This window comes from Sturnira hondurensis, unplaced genomic scaffold (assembly GCF_014824575.4).
Source record: "Sturnira hondurensis isolate 20B ecotype Veracruz unplaced genomic scaffold, ASM1482457v3 Scaffold0022215, whole genome shotgun sequence".
NCBI classification, from domain to species: Eukaryota; Metazoa; Chordata; class Mammalia; order Chiroptera; family Phyllostomidae; genus Sturnira; species Sturnira hondurensis.
The window spans coordinates 13,613,299-13,631,865 of record NW_028094846.1 but is presented as its reverse complement, the minus strand read 5'-3'; the positions used below and the strand labels follow the sequence as shown (position 1 = coordinate 13,631,865).

General features: G+C 40.3%; 1 protein-coding gene across 2 annotated transcripts in view; it reads right to left on the bottom strand.

Moving 5' to 3' along the window:
• HMCN1 (hemicentin 1) overlaps positions 1 to 18,567 on the bottom strand; it is a 411,512-nt gene that overhangs the window by 153,331 nt on the left and 239,614 nt on the right. For both annotated transcript variants that reach the window (XM_037034954.1, XM_037034953.1), the window contains exons 30-36: positions 16,470 to 16,624; positions 12,245 to 12,523; positions 11,306 to 11,587; positions 10,381 to 10,489; positions 9,009 to 9,178; positions 7,802 to 7,956; positions 4,223 to 4,346 (exon numbers count right to left, since the gene is read on the bottom strand). In XM_037034954.1, the coding sequence (XP_036890849.1) occupies positions 4,223 to 4,346; positions 7,802 to 7,956; positions 9,009 to 9,178; positions 10,381 to 10,489; positions 11,306 to 11,587; positions 12,245 to 12,523; positions 16,470 to 16,624 (1,274 nt within the window). The remainder of the gene's footprint in view (positions 1 to 4,222; positions 4,347 to 7,801; positions 7,957 to 9,008; positions 9,179 to 10,380; positions 10,490 to 11,305; positions 11,588 to 12,244; positions 12,524 to 16,469; positions 16,625 to 18,567) is intronic.

Here is an 18,567-nt window from a genome sequence, read left to right as displayed (position 1 = left end):
TAAATTCATCTATACTGAGAAAACAGTAGATTCTTGAACTAAAAGTATCCATTAGGAAAGAAAAAAAGGTTGCCCCTACATTATTTGGGGGGCAAAAATATCCCCAAGTCTCCTTTAGGTTACAACTGAGCTATTAAGTAAAATACAAACCTAAAATAACCTTCTTAAAGTGGGTGTTAGCAGATGTTAGCCAAGCAAAGACTTTAAAATAATAAGATTAAATTAAGGGTGCTCCATTACGGTTTTCACCAGGCAACTAATACAGATCCTAGACAGTTCCTGGCCCACAGGAAAGAACTTCAATATATTTGTTAAGATGCTGGTGCCATGAGAAGGGGCAGGAGCCAATGATGTGTTTGGCCAAAACAGTGGGTAACGCCATATGATGACTGGGAACCAGACACCAGGCTAAGCGTTTCACGCAGACTCATTCACTGAATCCTCATTCACTGAATCCTCACAGCAACCTCCCCGATCATGGCGGCATCATTGCCCTTCCCATTTTACAGACGAGAAAACTGAACTTGCAAGCAGTTAATCCTTAAACTCACTGTTCTACAGCTGTCACTTGGCAGTAAATGAACCCAATTCAAAGCCTGTGCTTTTATTTACTTCTGGGTGCTTCCCCATAGCTGGTTTTTCCTGGGAAATAATTAAGTGCAGATGAAATAAATGCTTGAGCCATTAGACCCGATACAATCGCTTGTGGAAACATCTGTCTCACTTGGCAAATACCTGAGGTTTAGACATAATTTCATAGCTCAGTCTTGAGAATTAGAACTTCCAGAATTATGAAAACTTGATGATCAAACAGGACCACCTACTGAGAGCCTCTGCCTTCTTAAAAACATAGAACACCCCCTGGAGACCCCAGAGGGGTCTCAGGAATGTTCCTTTTCTCATGATCATGACTTGGTCTTCCAGTCAGGAGACCAGCCACCCTTTAGCTTTGAGAAAGACTTTTTTCCCATGCTTGAGAAGAAGGGAAGCATCTATGATCTTTTTTCTTATAAGAAAAGAAAATACTAAACAGCTGGGAGGTTGACTTCCTTGGGACTAAAAACTTTCAGATGACAGCTCTTATACATGCTCATTTGCTGAATGTGTTGCCCCAACAGTAAAGGTAAAGGTACTTCAAACAGTAAAGGTACCCCCCCCAAAAAAAAACAAATCTTAAAAGATAACTACAGAATTGATTAAATTAATAAATGAATGAAATTGAATGCTATCTGCTTCCTTATACATCTTTTCAATGACCCTTTTAATATATAGCACTGGAATTAGATGTATTATGGTACTTTGGAAGCACTCAGAAGGTAAGAGTATAACTGGATAGCCCAGGCCAGGTGGCTCAGTTGGTTGGAGCATCATCCCATGTGACAAAAACATGATGGGTTCAAGCCCCCACTGGGGCACATACAGGGTCTCTCTCTCTCTCTCTCTCGCATTGATCTCATATCGATGATTTCTCTCTCTCTCTCCCTTCCTCTATCTCTGAAGTCAATAAACATATCCTCAGGTGAGGATTTAAAAAAAAAGAGTGTAACAAGATCAATTCCTCTCTTGTTTTTCATAGTATAAGGCTTCAGTTACTGACTTCTAAGACTGATGAACTTTATTGTTAAACTGAACTGCCGTGTCTACAGTAATAGGAGAAAGCCATTCATGCATCTAGTATTTCAGTGGGTGGAGCCTTTAAGCTGATCTTCTCCACCCTCTTCTTATGTGGTTTTCACATCACATTAACTTGTCCTTTTAACCTCTGAGATCTTTTTGAAATCTGTCATCAACCAATCCCTTAGAAACTCCTACACTTTTTAAAACAGCTCCAATTCTCACTGAAGTTGTTACTATAGGTATCAAAGAGGTCAAATTTGGGGTCATTTGTACTTGACGCAAGCTCCTGCCCTGAGTGCGAAGGTGATACCCCAACTTTCTGCGCAGATTCCTGTCCCACTCACTTAGCCAACTACTTCCCCCAGGTGGATCACAGTAAGTATTAAGTTAAAAGTTCCCTTTATTCCTTATTCTCCATTCAGGTTGATGAACTGCTATCCAGAAACATCAAGATGGTATCAGTTAAAACATTTTCAACCTGTACCATATTTGCAATCCATATCAAGAAGACTGTTTTATGTTCTCCATCTGACTTGTTCGTTTTTAATAAATCCTTATAAGGGCTCATCTCCTGTTCCTCCTTCTTCTCACAGGGACCCAGATTGTCTTCCAGCTTACCTCCCCACTCTCTGGTCATTGTCCAGGTAGCTGTGTGTGCCTTAATTGCATCTCCTGCTAACGTATATTTTGTTGCCATAATCAGACCCTAGGTTTACAGACATGCTTTCCTAGGTATTGGCTCTGCTTTTTTCTCTTCTGTTTTGCTATGGATTTGAGGAGATATTTGCTTTCTCTCAGGGCCTTTGGGTTTTCTTGACCACCCTGGCAAGGCTCTAGGCCAGTCTCCAGAGTTTGGGCCAATGTTTCTCCATGTAATGGCACACAGACCCCTTGCACCAGGAATGTGGTTTCAGAAGATCTTGGGCCGGGCTTAGGAAACTGTAGTTTTAACATGCACTATGTACAATTTTTATGACCATTGAAGTTTGAGTGCCCCACACAATTAAGTTTAATTCTTCACGGTTCTGGGGACATACATGCTGTTCTCCAATACAGAGTCATCATTTAAGTATTTCAGGCCATCCTAGACACCAAAAACATCCTTTTTTTTTTTTTTTGATAACCTGGGAGAGTAGACATGGGAGATATTTTATACCTAATGTCTGTAATCCTCAAAAGCACTCCACAAGTCAGATATTTAGAGAAAATAAGTGGTTAGCTCAAGGTTACCTAGATCATGGTTAGCACAGAATTGAAGCCAAGGTCAGCCGGACCCCAGTGCATGAGATGACTGCGACGTAACAAGCTACTCCATTTAACTGTTTCCTCTTAGCCAACAGTGGAGACCAGATAAGGACAGACATTTTTGGAAAGGAGAAGGTAAATAACCTATAGAAGGAGAAGAAAGGGAGCCTCTGGGTAGAAAAACGAGGAAAACAGAGCAGGCTTTCTGGCCTACTCCTTGATGGCAGTGGAGGTCCGAGTGGATGCTGAGACAGCTGCTAAAGAGCATGAGGGACATGTATTAGGCCTTATGAGGAGCAAGGTAAATTCAAGACAACGTAAGGGAGAACAGGGTCAGCCTCTCCCCAAAGCTTCAAGCTTGGTGAGCCAATTCCAAGATGATTAGCCAGATACTGGTTACTCTCGAGGTCCTTGTAAGGAACATGGTTAGTGTGTATGATGTCCATAAAAATTAGGCGTTCATATTTAGGGAATAAGTTGGTTTATTGGAAACATCTAGTGAACTGATGTTTTGAATCTTCTAACTGGTTGATTTAAACAAAAGAAAACACGCAGAAACAGATGAGAAGAATTCAATGTTCAATTTAAATGTTTTAATTTACTTAGTATTTATTCTTCCATTTGTTAAGTATTCACTGACTGCCTGGAATCAAGCTAGTTGCTAGGACACTCATCTAGGCTAAACTGTTCAGTAAATGTGGAGTGAATATGTAAACGAATGAAAGAATGAATGAACACTTTAACAGGAATCACATGAATAATGTAGAGAAAATAAATAAGGCTTAGGCAAAAGCTGTTTGCAAATACCCTTGGCTGAATTAGGGAAGTCCAAGCCTGCACTTCTTAGCCTTTTCTGATGACTCTCCAGAAATAGAAGTCTCACATTCAAGGTCAGGTAGTCTTTCAAGTTTACTGTGAAGCTGTAATGTTCACGAGGTGTTCCATGGCCACCAGACTTTTTATTGAAGCTCAAGAGAGAAGATCCTGCCTCAAGGATAACAACTTCTCACAAAATCCCTCCCCTAGGCAGGCAAGAAAATCACAGACAATGCTAAGGAACAACCTTGCAACTTCTGTCTTTTCAACAAGTTACCCGCAGAAAGTTATCAACAGGATTCACTTACTTTAAGACACAGGGTAATGTGTTTATTTAATTACAAGCTCTAGTACATCTTATTTGACAACCTGAAAACTAAAGACCTTAATGTGAGCAATTATAATTACAGAAAATTGTTTTTTTAATACAGGCTACGATAAACACTTGTTTTCTTATACTGCAATTCAATAAAAATTGAGCACATCACGTTAAAAATAAAGTCGAAGAGGTACTCTTGTGTTAAGACATGGGAGGGGGCATTACCATGCACGTGCACGTGAATGTGCTGTTGTGCTTCTCCAGCTGCGTTGGTGGCAACACATGTGTATCTGCCAGCATCTTCCATCAGGGCTCTGGTGACTTGCAGAACTCGACCGGAGGACTGTATCTAATTGGGAGCAGAAAGCATGGTAGCATTTACACTGTACACTTGGACTTGGAAACCTTTGTAGAGAGAGACAAACTCATTTGCATTTGTAATACCCAACTATACTTTTATGTCAGTATCTTAATCATCTCTTAAAAGATTAGAGCCTGAGCGCGGGCCTGCGAACCACAGGATCGAGGTTCGATTCCCGGTCAGGGCACATGCCTGGGTTGCGGGCCAGTTCCTAGCAGGGGACTCACGAGAGGCAACCATACATTGATGTTTCTCTCCTCTCTCCTTTCCTTCCCCTCTATAGAAAAATAAATAAAATCTTTAAAAAAAAGATTAGAGCCAAATTACCCTATCCTACACAAGAGAAGAAATTAACTGGATTGAAAAGCTTCTTTTAGTCATGGGAAAACACAAAATAACCTAAGGCCAGTTTGCTGGAAGACTCATAAAACTCCACTGAATAAAAGACTTTAGCATTGAACTAGGAGTTATGTGATTAAAATTTAAGCTATTTGAGAAAACATGGTCACATTTCTGTAACACTTCATGAATAGTTCAACACAACAATCTTTTTTCTGATGAAATGGTCACAGGGGCCAGAAAAACAATGAAAATTATAAAGTATAAGTAACAGAAATGCATGTAAATGTCCTCCTGTTTTTCCTTATTTCCCTCTTAATCTTACTGCAACCATCCTCCTCCATTTGGGAATTGGCGAGGTTCAGCGGTTATTTCTGAAACGGATCATTCGGAGGCTACCACTAACTTTGAATCACAATGCCCAGCAGCCTTCGTGGTGAACTTATTCACACTCTCTTGTCATCTACAGCATTTGGCATTGTTGACTACGTTTTCCTTGATCACTCTGCTCTCTGGGTACTGAAGACACAGCATTTTCCTGCAGCTGTCATTCTCTGACTTCTTTAGATGACTTTCCAGAATCTGCTTCCTCCTCCCATAAAGAGGAAACTCAGCGAGCTGATAGTTTTCAGCCAAACCTTTGGCTTCAGTGGAGAATCCTGGGCAAACTCCTCGGTTTGCAGTGTTGGCCTTTACTTCTCTCCTGAGCTCAGCACTTGTGGTTCCAGCTTCTGCTGGACAGGTTAGCATGCAAAATTTAACACATCCCAAAAAAGCGCATAACTGTTTCCTGTATCTCTAAACCTACTTCCCATTGCCTGTTTCCAATCTTCTTTAATGGCACCCGCTGTTCTCCCAGTCGCCAGGGTTTGGGAGGCCACTCGGACTCTCCTATTAATTGTACCACTCTGTGTTTCTCAGATCCTCCATTTTCCATTCTCAGAGCCACTGTGGGATTATAATAGCCTAATTTATATTCCAGTGTCTCCAACCTCCCAAACTGTTAATCTATCTTGCATACTGTTAGAAGAATAATTTGTCCAAAAGACAAATTTGATCCTCTTCCCAGTCCTCCCTCAAAACTCATTCATGGCTCCCTCCTTTGCCCAGAATGAAATCCCAACTTCGCATAGCCCTCCAGCCTAACCGCTTCCTGACCCCAAATGATCTTCTCTCCACATACGCCCATGTAAACTCCCTCTATTCTCCAGCCATACTGTACTAAACATCTTAAGGAGCACACTGATATCTTCATACTCACTTCTGCACTTTTGCACATGGTCTTTACATGCCAAATTTCTTATGACTAACTCGGTCCGTTTTCTCTCTCCTATTTCTTACTCTTTATTCTCCCTGTGGTTTAACTCAACCATGCCTAGGGTTTCAACAATCATCAATATGCCAGCCTCTCCAGCCAGAGCTCTCCTTTGAGCTCCGGGACCACATATCCAGTGGCCTGCCTGACATTTTCACTAGGTTATTTCAAAATCAGCTCAACCCCCAAGGTCTAAAACTCAAATCACATTTTTACCCCTCAAACCTGCCCTCCTCCAGAGACTCCTGTCTCACTGGATGGTACGATAGTCTGTGCATTTGTGTAGGTTAAATTCCTGTTGAGTTTTCCTTGGTAATTTCCTCCCCCTTGCCTTTCAGGAGCAATCATCACTGAACCATAATGAGGTAACCCATAAATATCTCTTGCATATATCCATGTATCTTCATCTCCATGGCCTGCATGGGAGTCAAATTTCTATCTTCTCTCACTCCTAGACAAGTAAGTCCTAACTGATTTCTACATATGTATTCTTGCTCCTTCAATTCATTGTCCAAAAGGAGCCTGGGAAACTGCTTAAAATGCATACCTGACCATGTCGTACCTCTCTTAAAAGCCTTCAAAGGGTTGTAAAGTAGAAATAAAATCATTAATATTACTTAAATGCCTTCTACTTGCTCTCTGCACCCCCCCGCCAATGCTACCTCATGCTTGTTCTCTGTTCCTCACTCCATTGGTTGCTTTCGGGTCCTCAAGAGGTGTCATCTTTGCCTTTACTTTAAGTTGGTGGCCCATGTACCTCTTCACTGAAATACCCTATTAGTTCTCTCTCATTGTTCTACCCATTTAATTCCCATGTCCTCTCCAGATCTCTGCTCCAAGGCTCTCCATAAATTACTCATGCTGAAGGCTTTCCTCATTACCTGTTATCACACCGCTCTATATTTCTCTATACTTTTGTAGGATTATGTGATAAATATCTGTTTCCAGTAATCAGTTGATTACCTGCGCTGTGTTTGAAGGCTACATACTGAATTGTTCACTAGCCAAAGTGTAAGACTCATTCCCTTGGATCTGGAGTAGGAATAACAGGAATAATAAGTGAACAGGTATCCACTATTTGTACTGAGAAAAGAACTCATTATTGAAAACATACTACAAGTGAAGTTGATATGCACATTAATCAATTAACTTGAACCTAGTAGCAACATCTATTAATCTGGATTTTAAATGCATCACTTAAATTATCTAGGTTTCAAATCTATCTATTTATCTATGTATCTATCTATCCAACAAACATATACTGAGATATAGGTATATGCCAGAAACTGTATTCAGGATAAAGGCTACAGAATGAATTTACTCGCAGGAATTGAATCTCTGCCCTCTTGAAGCTTATACACTGGTTAAAATATGTTTTTCAAAACATTTCAGTTAGGTTTATATAGACATGACTTGACCTTGACCTTAGTCTCTGGTGAACATATTGGGGATATGCTCACTTAATGTTGATGAACATTGTTCATGCATAAAACACCAATGTATCAATCATTAAAGCAGTCATAAATCAAAATAATAAAAGTTAAAAATTGATATCATCAGGTTAAACATTGGTATCATTATGAAGGTTATTAGTCTTAAATTAATTTCATTCTTCAAATCAAGATATGAAGTTAAATTTGAAAACTGCTAAGGAACACACATATTGTTTCAATAAATTTTCTGTGAAATCTGTATGGTAGGAACATCTACAATTAGGAAAGAAGAACGTGCTACTCTGGGAAGATCTCTGTCACTTTCCCGTTCAGGGCTCACTAATATGCACACTTACTTTGAGGTTTCCGTGGGCCGTGTTCACAGGCTGCCCATCTTTCAACCACGTAAGGGATGGGTTGGGAATGCCGTTGGCTATGCACTGTAAGGTAAGAGGCTTGTATTTCACTACAGCTCTCTCAGAAACGCCTGAGGATTTGATTGTCGGAGGAACTAGATTGAAGAGAGGAAGAAAATGGGATGGAGGAAAGGAAGGGAAGAAGCAGGGAGGGAGGGAACAAGAAACCTTAATCAGTGTGGTTAAAAGTGAAATCTTATTATCCCATGGAGTTAATTTATATTTTTAGTGATTACTCATTTTGTAAATATGGGTCTCTAATTCTCCAAAGAATAACTACAATCCACCTGCCCGTTTGGCTGACACCTTTTGGTGTGTTTTCCCAATCTATTATGACCTTCCCTTTGTAAATAACCTGCTCATTAAAGCAGGTCAGTTTCCAGTACCCAGACTGACAAGGCATGACTCTGCCCTCAGCAAGGCGGACGGAGCCCAGGATGGGAATCCAATTTAAGCTGGCCCTGCCAGGTTCCTTCCCCTGGGACCTGGAGTTGAGACCGAGAAACAGGACTGCCATGGTCTATCATGGGACTGAAAAAGCAAGAAGAAAAGACTATGTAGACAGAGAGGAAAGTGCAGTTGGCATTCACCAAAATCTCTGCAGTGACCTCCAAGTGCCTCTCCAGTTTCCCATTCCAGTCCTGCTTTCTCAAGTTCTGCCGGCGAGTGAAACACAAGAACCTGGCAGAAAGTTGCTCCTGTCCTCACAGTGATGGTTTTCCCACTCTTGTGCCAGTGTTGTGAATGCAGTTTCATGCCTTGGACCATGCAGAACATCCGCAGCTTCCATTTATGGAAATGACTTTATTCACACTCCTTCCTGTTTTAGCTAAAGCCTTTGAGGCTGACATAACCCTTTTACCCGGCATTTTCTGCCTACCTCTTTAACCCTGCTCTCACTCCCCAGACCCTAGCATTCTAGGCAGTCCCCAACATTTCAGCTCTGCCAGTGGTCATTCGGTATCTCTTGGGTAAGTCTCTGTGTTAATAAACTGATTTAAAATCTACCAGTATTTAACTCAAATTCCCATTCTTCACATTACTTTCCATAACTCGAGATTTATCCAGAGCTGCAATCTGAATTAGATAATAAAACAATGCAAAAATTAATTTTAAATGTCACATTCTTAGCCCTTCCTTCGCCTACCATGCACAGTCACTTCGAATTCCTTCTTGTGGTCTCCAGCCGCGTTGGTTGCCAGGCACCGATAAAGGCCTGTGTCCGACACCTGCGCCCGGGCAATAACCAGTTTGCGTCCATTTAGTAAAACCTTGAATCCATCCCTTTCGTCAATCAGCTGGCCATCCTTCAGCCACCTACAGAAACAAGGCAAAAAAAAAAAAGAAGCATGGATATAGATTTTAAACCATTAAGCTCCTGTAATGTGTATGCATGTGTCAAGATATGCATATATCTGGAAAGAACTAGATTTATATATTAGATGTGTGTGTGCGTGTGTGTGTGTGTGTATACATATATATATGTATATATATAAATTCTCAATTATTCATTTGCCTGCTTTCCCATTTACTCACTTTATTAAAACAACTGTACACGGGGAAAAGAAAAAAAAGAAAACCTGGGCCAACTGTGGGAACCCGTAACTACACGTTGAGTCGTTCCTTCTTCTACCCACGTTTGGTTACAAAATGAGGCAAATGCCCCTAAATACTACTCACTTCAAATGTTTAAATAATATTAGCTCGCAAAAGAAACGCAACCCTAAAATGTATGTGAAATAAAGCCCTGAAATTACATAGCATTATATTTTTTCCTTTCTTCTGAGTTAATCACTTCCCATATAGTTTCAGAATGATATGGGAGCATATTTTGTCCCCTAAGTTGACTGCCCCCTTGGTTGCATATCCTGCAAGCCTTGGAAATGAGAGAAAAGTGTTCAAGAAATGTTTTGTGAATGAAGGAACGAGAAAAAATTTGGTCAGCGTGCAGGGTCCAGCACACACAGCGCCCCCTTTTTTATTACAAACCCTTTTATTATAAAATCATAGGCATGCAATTCTGTAACATAACAATATCACACTCAAGCATACCAGGTGACATTTTAGGTGGAACGTTCAAGTTAAAACTATGAATTATGACACCCATATTATTACCTGACCAACCACACTCAAGCAGGCCTGACTTCTGCCAGACCCTGGATACGCACGTCAACTTGACTTCTCTAACAGGTCTGGTACAGTTCTTTTCACTGAGCTGTTCATTAAACATTTCAGCGCCTCAGGAAGAGCTAACAGGTCCTGCTGAATAGTCTGTCTCTATAACCTGAAAGTGTAATTTCTAAAGGCATACACAGAATTCCTCTAATTGAGCAGAGTTGATGTTGTGAGAATCAATGATAAGTCCTCTTGTATATGGAATATGTCTTTTCAAAAAGGAATATAAAGATTGTAATTTTGTACAGACACTTTCTGGTGACACAGGCCCTCTTTCAAGACAGCTCTAAAACAAGTCACGCGAAGAAGTGGGAGGCATTTAGAAGACATACCAAAACCCTTACATGAGAGTTGGTGGGGGAAAGCCTGTCACTTGGCAGTCCAGCTCCAGTAAGTTGTTAACCATGACTATGAAGTACGACGTTTCGTCTCCTCCTTCTACAGATGGCGGCACTAGAAAGCAACAGAGATGGTCCATGCAATGGCATGGATATGAGAAAAAAGATACCATCACTCTAAGCAACACTAAGCTGCTGTTTAGAATGTTGCTAAGTATCATAGCAATTGGTACGTGAAGGGGATTTGTGATGCTAAGTACATTTTACAATACACACTTGCCAGGGTGTGTTGGCAATACGTCGAAATATACTTTTGACATATTGTGGATTTTTCTCAATTAATCTAGCACTATGGTGTTACTGATACTATCTGCAAATAAAGGTGATTTGTATATTATGTTGCTTATTTTCATAAGGATAAGGGCAGGGAACCTCAAAAATTGGGCCTCTAGTCCAAAGCCTTCAAGTCGTAAAGAAGTAAGACGTGGAGTTGCAAGATGACTTGCAAAGAGCCAGAGACTAACAAAAAACAAATGAACAACAACAAGAACAACAAAAGCCCTGAAAGAAAAAGAAAAAAGAACCACAAAGATCCGAAGGCAACAGTTCCTGCTGTCTAGTCCAGTGCTCATGGCAGAAGACCATGTTCTTGCTCACTGCAGTCAGATGGCACATGTAAAATGCACCTATCCTCTTACAAACACAAAATATACCTCTCAAAATCAGTGGGAGATTCATGCGAGTTATTAGGTCTTGGGACTGTGTGACTATAAATCCACCACTCAGTAATGTGCTGTCCGGAGTAGAACTAGCCTAAACTCAAACCTTCTCCAAGATTCTTTTATTATTCCATGACAAAATCCAAAAAGTTTAATGAACTCGTCAGATTTGGCTATGACTCTGAGAACCCAGAGAGCGGCATCTTATTTACCTAAGACATCCACGTCATACTTGATTTCCTTCTCTCCCGCCACACTGGTAGCCATGCATACATACTGTCCCCGATCGGTTTCCAGGGCACTTGCGATTTCCAGTTTCTTCCCACCAGCTTCTATGCGGATATTGTCGCTGGCTTTCACGGGGACACCGTCCTTTAACCAGGTGAGGACTGGTGGAGGATTGCCAGCAGCTTTGCACTCCAGCGTCAGGGGATGAGCCACAACCACCTGCTTACTCAGCGGTACAGCCAAGCCACCTTCAATCACCGGGGGAACTACATAGCAAAAAAGCAGTATATCAGGACTTCTTTGAATGCTACTGAAATAGGAATCCTAAGGTCCATCTCTTTCTAGGCTGTTGAGGAAAGAATTTCCTGGTTCAGCTGATCTATGACTACACCAAATATTGTGAGGTGTCAGGCACATTTTCACTGGGGGCCGCATCAGCCTCACGGTTGCCTTCAAAGGGCCGAGTGTAATTTTGACTCCTTTGGTTTGGAGGCCTGCTCTCAATCCACTGGCTATACCAGCCAGGGCTAATTTCAGCCCTTTGAAGACAACCACAAGGCTGATGTGGCCCCTGGTAAAAATGAACTTGACACCCCTGCCCTATATTGGGTCTGGCTTGTGAAGAGCAAATTGTGGAGAATGATCTTAGTCCTAAAAATGACTTTACTTTCTACAAAAAAAAAAAAGATCTGGTAGCCTCCCGTGCCACAGGCAAATGGTTGGCCAAATGGATGGACCGTTTCCTGCTAATGGTAGCTTTGAAAAACATTTTTCCAAACCCCAGGAGAAAGTCTTTGAATTCCTACCCAAGCACATAGAAAATGATCAAACCCACCAGGACTTCATTAGTGAAAGAACTGGAAGTCGGCATATTAGAAAACACAGATAGAAAGACATGATTAAAGCACATACTTTCTCCTTACCATAAACATCCACGTGGAATGATTTTTCGGCAGTTCCAGCCACATTGGTTACACGGCAGGTATACGTTGCCGAATCAGAGACCTGCGCTCGAGGGATATGAAGAAACTGGCCTTTATCAATGTAGAGGGCTTGCGAGCTGGATATGACTGGCTGACCATCCTTATACCAGGTAATAGCTGGCACGGGAAGTCCCCGTGTTTCACACTCCAGTTTAATTACGGTGTTGATCAAGGCCAATATTTCCGTGGTGACATTTCCTCCTTTGATACTTGGTGGAACTGCAGAGGATTTCAGAAGGGAAACAAGTTTTCTAAGCTCTAGCATCTGGGTCAAAATCTTAAATGCCATAGCTGTTTACATAATGCACTTAAAGTAAATACAAATTAAAGACAATTAGGAAGTTTGTGATTTATCTACTGATAATTAATTGCGTGTTGCGTGCATCTTGATCACCTTCTTTCCTTTCTGGATTCAGATTTCAGTAAAAGCAGAAAGTCACAGCTGTAGTTCCAGGGCTTCCCTTAAGTCCAAGAGATCATATTACAGTACAAAGAATGTCGCACGTGACACACAAAGGACAACAAAATGAAATGCCACGTAAAGTAGATATAAACATTTGAAATCGGGCCAACGGAGCCAAAATGCCACATGTGACTCAACTTCAAGCCGGGTCCCCAAGAAATACTAAAGGTCTAAGTGCTTTCAGAACCAGCTACTGGTAATAGCTGCAGGGTCTTTAACTTTTGCTTCTTCCTTATTTTTTTACTCTTTTGCAACTGCCAAGACCTCAATCACTCGACGTTACTCCTCTAATTGGCTGCATGTGTACCTTCCATAATTCAGCAACCACATGCCTGGCCTCTCGCACGGCGTGAGGACTCTGCTGTTGGAAAACAACTCAAGTGGCCCCAGAACTGCTACACATTCGGAACGTGGTCACTCCAGGATTGTGCTATAATCGCAACAATTTAAGAGAAACCAAATGGCCTGCGCCTGAGTCGAGTCCCTTAACATTATTTTATTACACTTTCATTTTATTTTATTTATTTTTAAAGATTTTACTTATTTATTTATCTTTAGAGGGGAAGGAGAGGGAGAGAAACATCAATGTATGGTTGCCTTTCGTGTATCCCCTGCTGGGAGTTGGCCTGCAGGGAACTGGCCTGCAACCCAGGCATGGGCCCCTACTGGGCATCGAACCGCGATCCTCTGGCTTGCAGGCCCGCACTCAATCCACTGAGCTACACCAGCCAGGGCCCTTTCATTTTAGAATAAGCTATTTTATGGCATGTTTTTCTTATGGTTGGACAAGCGTTGCGGGTCTTGGGAAGAAGATCACAGACGTTCCATTCTCGTGACATCATATCAAGGGTACATTTTATCAGCACGACTTCTTTATCCCTGATGACGTTAACCTGGCCAACATGGTCAAGGCAGTTTTTGCCAGATTTTTCCACTGGGGAGTCGCTCTCTTCCCACCCCATCTCCCTTTCCTTCGGAAATGAATCGCTCTTCCCAACCCACACGTATGTGATACGAGGTCACGTTTCACGTCCTCAAGTGGGGAACAGCTATATAATTTATTTGGAATCTTCTATATTGTAGATTTGTCTCTCTTCTCCAATTTGTTTATTTATTCAATCACTTATTCCTATCAATATGGACTAACCAAAACTTAATTATACTTTGGGTTATAATCTAAGGCCATGGTACCTGTTTTATTGTTCAAACTGTTCCTGTTTGGTTCATTGGAAGCTCTATCAGTTGACTCCCGTGTCCCCTTGACACGCTCATGTCATTTTATGATTTTAGTACTTTCTGGTGCCACTACATGCTCCAGGCTCACCTTGTAAATTCCTGTCCCTGCCCTAGAACTGACGTGTCTCCAAGAAGCCTCGGTTCCTTTCAGTGGGAGAAGGATCATAGACAAGTAGACCTGACTACGGAGGACACGACCTCAATATTTTCTGACAACCTTTCTCTGAACTGCTTCACAGAGAGAAACACTCACATACACAAACTTTTCTCACACATAATTCAGGATGAGAGCTACTAAACCTGGCTCTTGACAAACTGAGAGGTGTTACCGAAATTACTTAGCTGTTTTTGTTTATTTGAGAACTCAATGTTAAGTTTGAAGCAACTGAAGAATTAGCCTCTCATACAGAATTAGTCTGTATAAGAAAAAAAAACTACGAAAAATGTTTTCAAGAAGTTGAAAAAAACACTAATCCATTACAATCTGAAGTGGAGTCTGCTGAGATGTGTTAAAACTGATAGTGGTAAAAAGATAAGTGAGGCAGGAAAAGGCTTAGATGAATTTACAAAGCTCATTGAAATATAAGGTTTCACGGGTCTAACTTTATTCCTTGTATTATTCATTAGCAAGCACTTTGTGTAAAATATTCATATGTTATTAAACCAGTAGTGTTCACAGTATATTTTACTGGCTCTTATGAATGGAAACATTATCAGTTCCATAATTTTTTTCAGAAGTAGAAGCTGAATATAATGGCTTATCCTACCACATAGTTTTTTGTAGGTTTTTCTGAATGAAAAAATTTGTCTTCAAACCTGAATACTGAAAGATTTTGAAATTTTTAGTGGCAAGTCTGATCCTTTTACTTAATGAACTCAACCTAAAATTAGCAGATAAAAATAGCATTTACACACAAAACTTATATTGTGTTAGCTGTTCTGCTGTTTGAATCACAAGTGATGTAGGCTGTTTTATTCATTTCCCATGCTGTCCAACAAAAATGAGAACTCAATTCCCCTGCAAATTTGCAATGAATATATTTTCTGAGCTCAAAATTGACTTTCAGCAACATTGGTCAGACCTGGATACAAATGCATAGGAAATTTCCACACTCAAATAATAAAAGACTTTCTAAATCAGATAAATAGCCTGCTTATTTGAATGATACATTAATGACTCTAAGAACATAGGTTCAGACAACTGCCTATTCTTCATGAAAGTTTTACAAAGAAAGAGCATTTGTCCTGAAAAAGTTGGTAATTGCGAAATTAAGAAAATCATTCAAAGAACATTTCTAGTTGACCATAGAACAATGTAACGTTCATCTGTTGCTTAAATTTGCCGAATAAATGTCACTTCCTGTTTTAATTGAATTTATATATACTTTTTCTGAGACCGCTCCTTTTGTTTGGGGTAGGGCGTTACAGATAAAGGTTAGGAACACACTGAGCATTAAAATGCACCATGTCGAATTAGACACAAGACTTTCATACAATCTGGGGAGGCTATCCGACTCCTGAACCTCACCCATCGACCTCAGGTTAAAAATCCTTGCCTCAGAACTACGAGCTCTGAGTCTGCACAGTCTTCTGAGAGGATGTTAAAAGCTCTTTTAGTTCCTTCCTTCTTTCCTGTTCCCCGCTCTTTACTCCCTCCATCTCTTTTATTTTTCACTCTTATCTCCATTTGTTCCTTATTCAGGAACAACGTGCATTTCTGCCTTTTATGCACAGTGTGAGAGAGCGTGACGGCTTCACTGGGAAGGCCGTGAGCGCCAGGCGCTACACAGAGGATGTGAAGCAAGAGACCCACACTGAACATGACTGAACTACTGAGGGCTTTTCCTTTCTACTGGGTAACTCCCTGTACCTACAACATGAAGTTCATGTGCCTTTCTTATGGCTCTGTGTGTACAGAAGAAAATGGCTTTGGCAGTCACCTTCCTCAGGGGATATCGAAAACTTTAGTGAAATGAGGACTGCATATCTCCGATGGGGACTTAGCTGAGAGAAAATAACAGCATGAACATAAGTCATTTAAAATATTACAGCATAGTCAGGATAAAGGCCAATGTGAAATGAAAATAGAATAATTGAGTTGTTTATATAACATCAGCTTCAGTCTATGTCATGCATCTTTACTCCTTTTAGAGGATGTTTTTTGTCCCTTTAGGGATATTGATATTTGATTTACGTATATATTAACCAGTTAGGAAATATGGACCTCTTAATTGACATCATACAAAAACCTCTAGACCACTTGAAAAAACTCCATACTTATTGATAAAATGCATTAACATTGGGTGCAACACTTTAGCCTAAAACCCATAAAGACAGATCATCTTTTCCAAAGTAGCACTCCCAAGTATTCAGTATGAATAAAATACTGAACATTAGAGTAAATCCTGCTTTTCAGTTTATATTGAGACTTGATAACAGTAACAGGCAGGAGACAGTCACACTTACCGTAGACAGTGAGCTTTATGTCCTTGGCTTGTCGGCCAGCTGCATTAGACACGGCACACTGGTAGCGCCCCTTGTCACTTCGCCGCACGTTTTTTAAATGTAAAGCCTGTCCTCTGTCTAGAAGTTCAATGTTAAGATCTTCCAAAAATAAGGGCCTGTACAAAATACAGTTTTATTCCATGAGTCCATTTGTATTTTCCTATTTTCCTTTCTTGGTAATCACCATAAAAACCAGTAAGTCATAGGAGGTTAAAGAATCAAAGTTGAACGTTTTAGTACAAATCTTACAAAAATACAACGATGTGACTCGTATTCCTTTTCAGAAGAATGACATTATTAAACCACTTTACTAAGGAATGTTAGATAATTATCACTGTATGATGAAACATTTCTTCATTTCAAACTTTAATTGTTGAATAATATTGATGGAAACCTGTTGGCATCATTATCTGCTTCATCCTCCCATCCCGTCTGTTTCTTCTTTGGGGTTGTTTTGTTTTTGTTTTAGTTTGGGTTTGTAAAGCCAACATTTCCACCGTTCTTTAGAAAAGAAAAACTAAGACTATGGGAGCTCCAGGCCAATCACTATTATTTTTAAACCAATATCATTACAACATCTGGAAAAGCATTCACAGCAGAATAAACGGTTATTACCTATTAAAGGCAATGACCATGCCAACTTTTCTAGAAAGTAGATACTGTTGTACATCCTATGAGTGGTTTTATAATCATAGATACTGAAAGATTTATGATAAGAGCAGCTCATATATAGTTGTTGAAGAGGTTTTTTTTCCTACTACGCAGAGTCATTCGCAGACGTCTGTAAAATGCTCACTTTATATCATGGCAGCAGCTTTACTTAATACGCAGGACAGCATGGTTATTGAAGCCTATGATATCTCAAGAATCGTATCTTTAAAACCCATTCATGTTCTTTTAGGAATGCTCATAGCTGGTTTCTAAGAAATTGCAATGACTTCACCCCATGATAAACAATTTAGATACACTGCTATACTAGTAAGCCACTAGTCGGACTACAAGATAAAATAGAAACACATTTCATTTTTTAATATATTTTATTGATTATGCTATTACAGTTGTCCTATTCCCCCCCTTCACTCCCCTCCACCCAGCACACCCTCTCCCACCCACATTCCTGTCCTTTAGTTCATGTCTATGTGTCATACGTACAAGTTCTTTAGCTTCTACATTTCCCATACTATTCTTTTTTTAAAATTTCATTTCTTTTTGGGGGGTAGCGTCCTTTACTATTTCTTGGCATGGCATTTTGTATAGAGTTCTCAAAAGTTTAAGAGAATAAAGTGCCTAAGTGTAATGCATTTTAACTGTTTGAGAAAACGAATACTTAATAAGGTTACTCAAATTTAAGTAACTTTAAAACTTTCACTGGTTCTTAATTATGCAAGTAACATAATAACTCAGCCAAACAAAAAAGTAACCATTACGATAAGAAAAGTTTTCCTTGGTTTATTTCCCCTAGTGTGGGTCTTCTTTGCAGACTTCTCCCTACTAGCCGTTTGGTTTGTACCCTTCCACATGGTCTTCTAAACATTTGCCCCCACAAGTGTATGTCCAGGGGCATCTAAAGTTTTCATACATAAATAGTGCTGTGTCTTTCTTCTACTTTTCACTGGGCCATGGCTATGGAGATAGTTTTGGTAGACAGCATTGGATCTTACTCTTTTCAATTGCTGCACAGGGTCTCATAGTAGGACCACGCCATGAGTTATCCACCCATTTTCCCAACGCGGGGCCTTTGGCAGCTTTTGCTTTTCTGCTGTCACGGCATTGCGGGACTCGCTCTCATACGACCCTTCCTGTGGGCACTCGTGACTGCTTCCTGCTCCTCGGTGCTGAAAGTGTAGCTGCTCCATGACCGAATATGAGCATTCAGATTTCATCAGATATCAACAAATTGCCTTTCACAGTCCGAATTTACTTTCTCCCCAGTGGAAAACTATATCCTAATTTCCCACACTCTAGCCCTAAACGCTTGATACTTTTCAAATTTTACTTTTACATTTTTGCCAATCTGACCTGGGAATAATAACACTGTATTATTTTTGTTTACATTCTC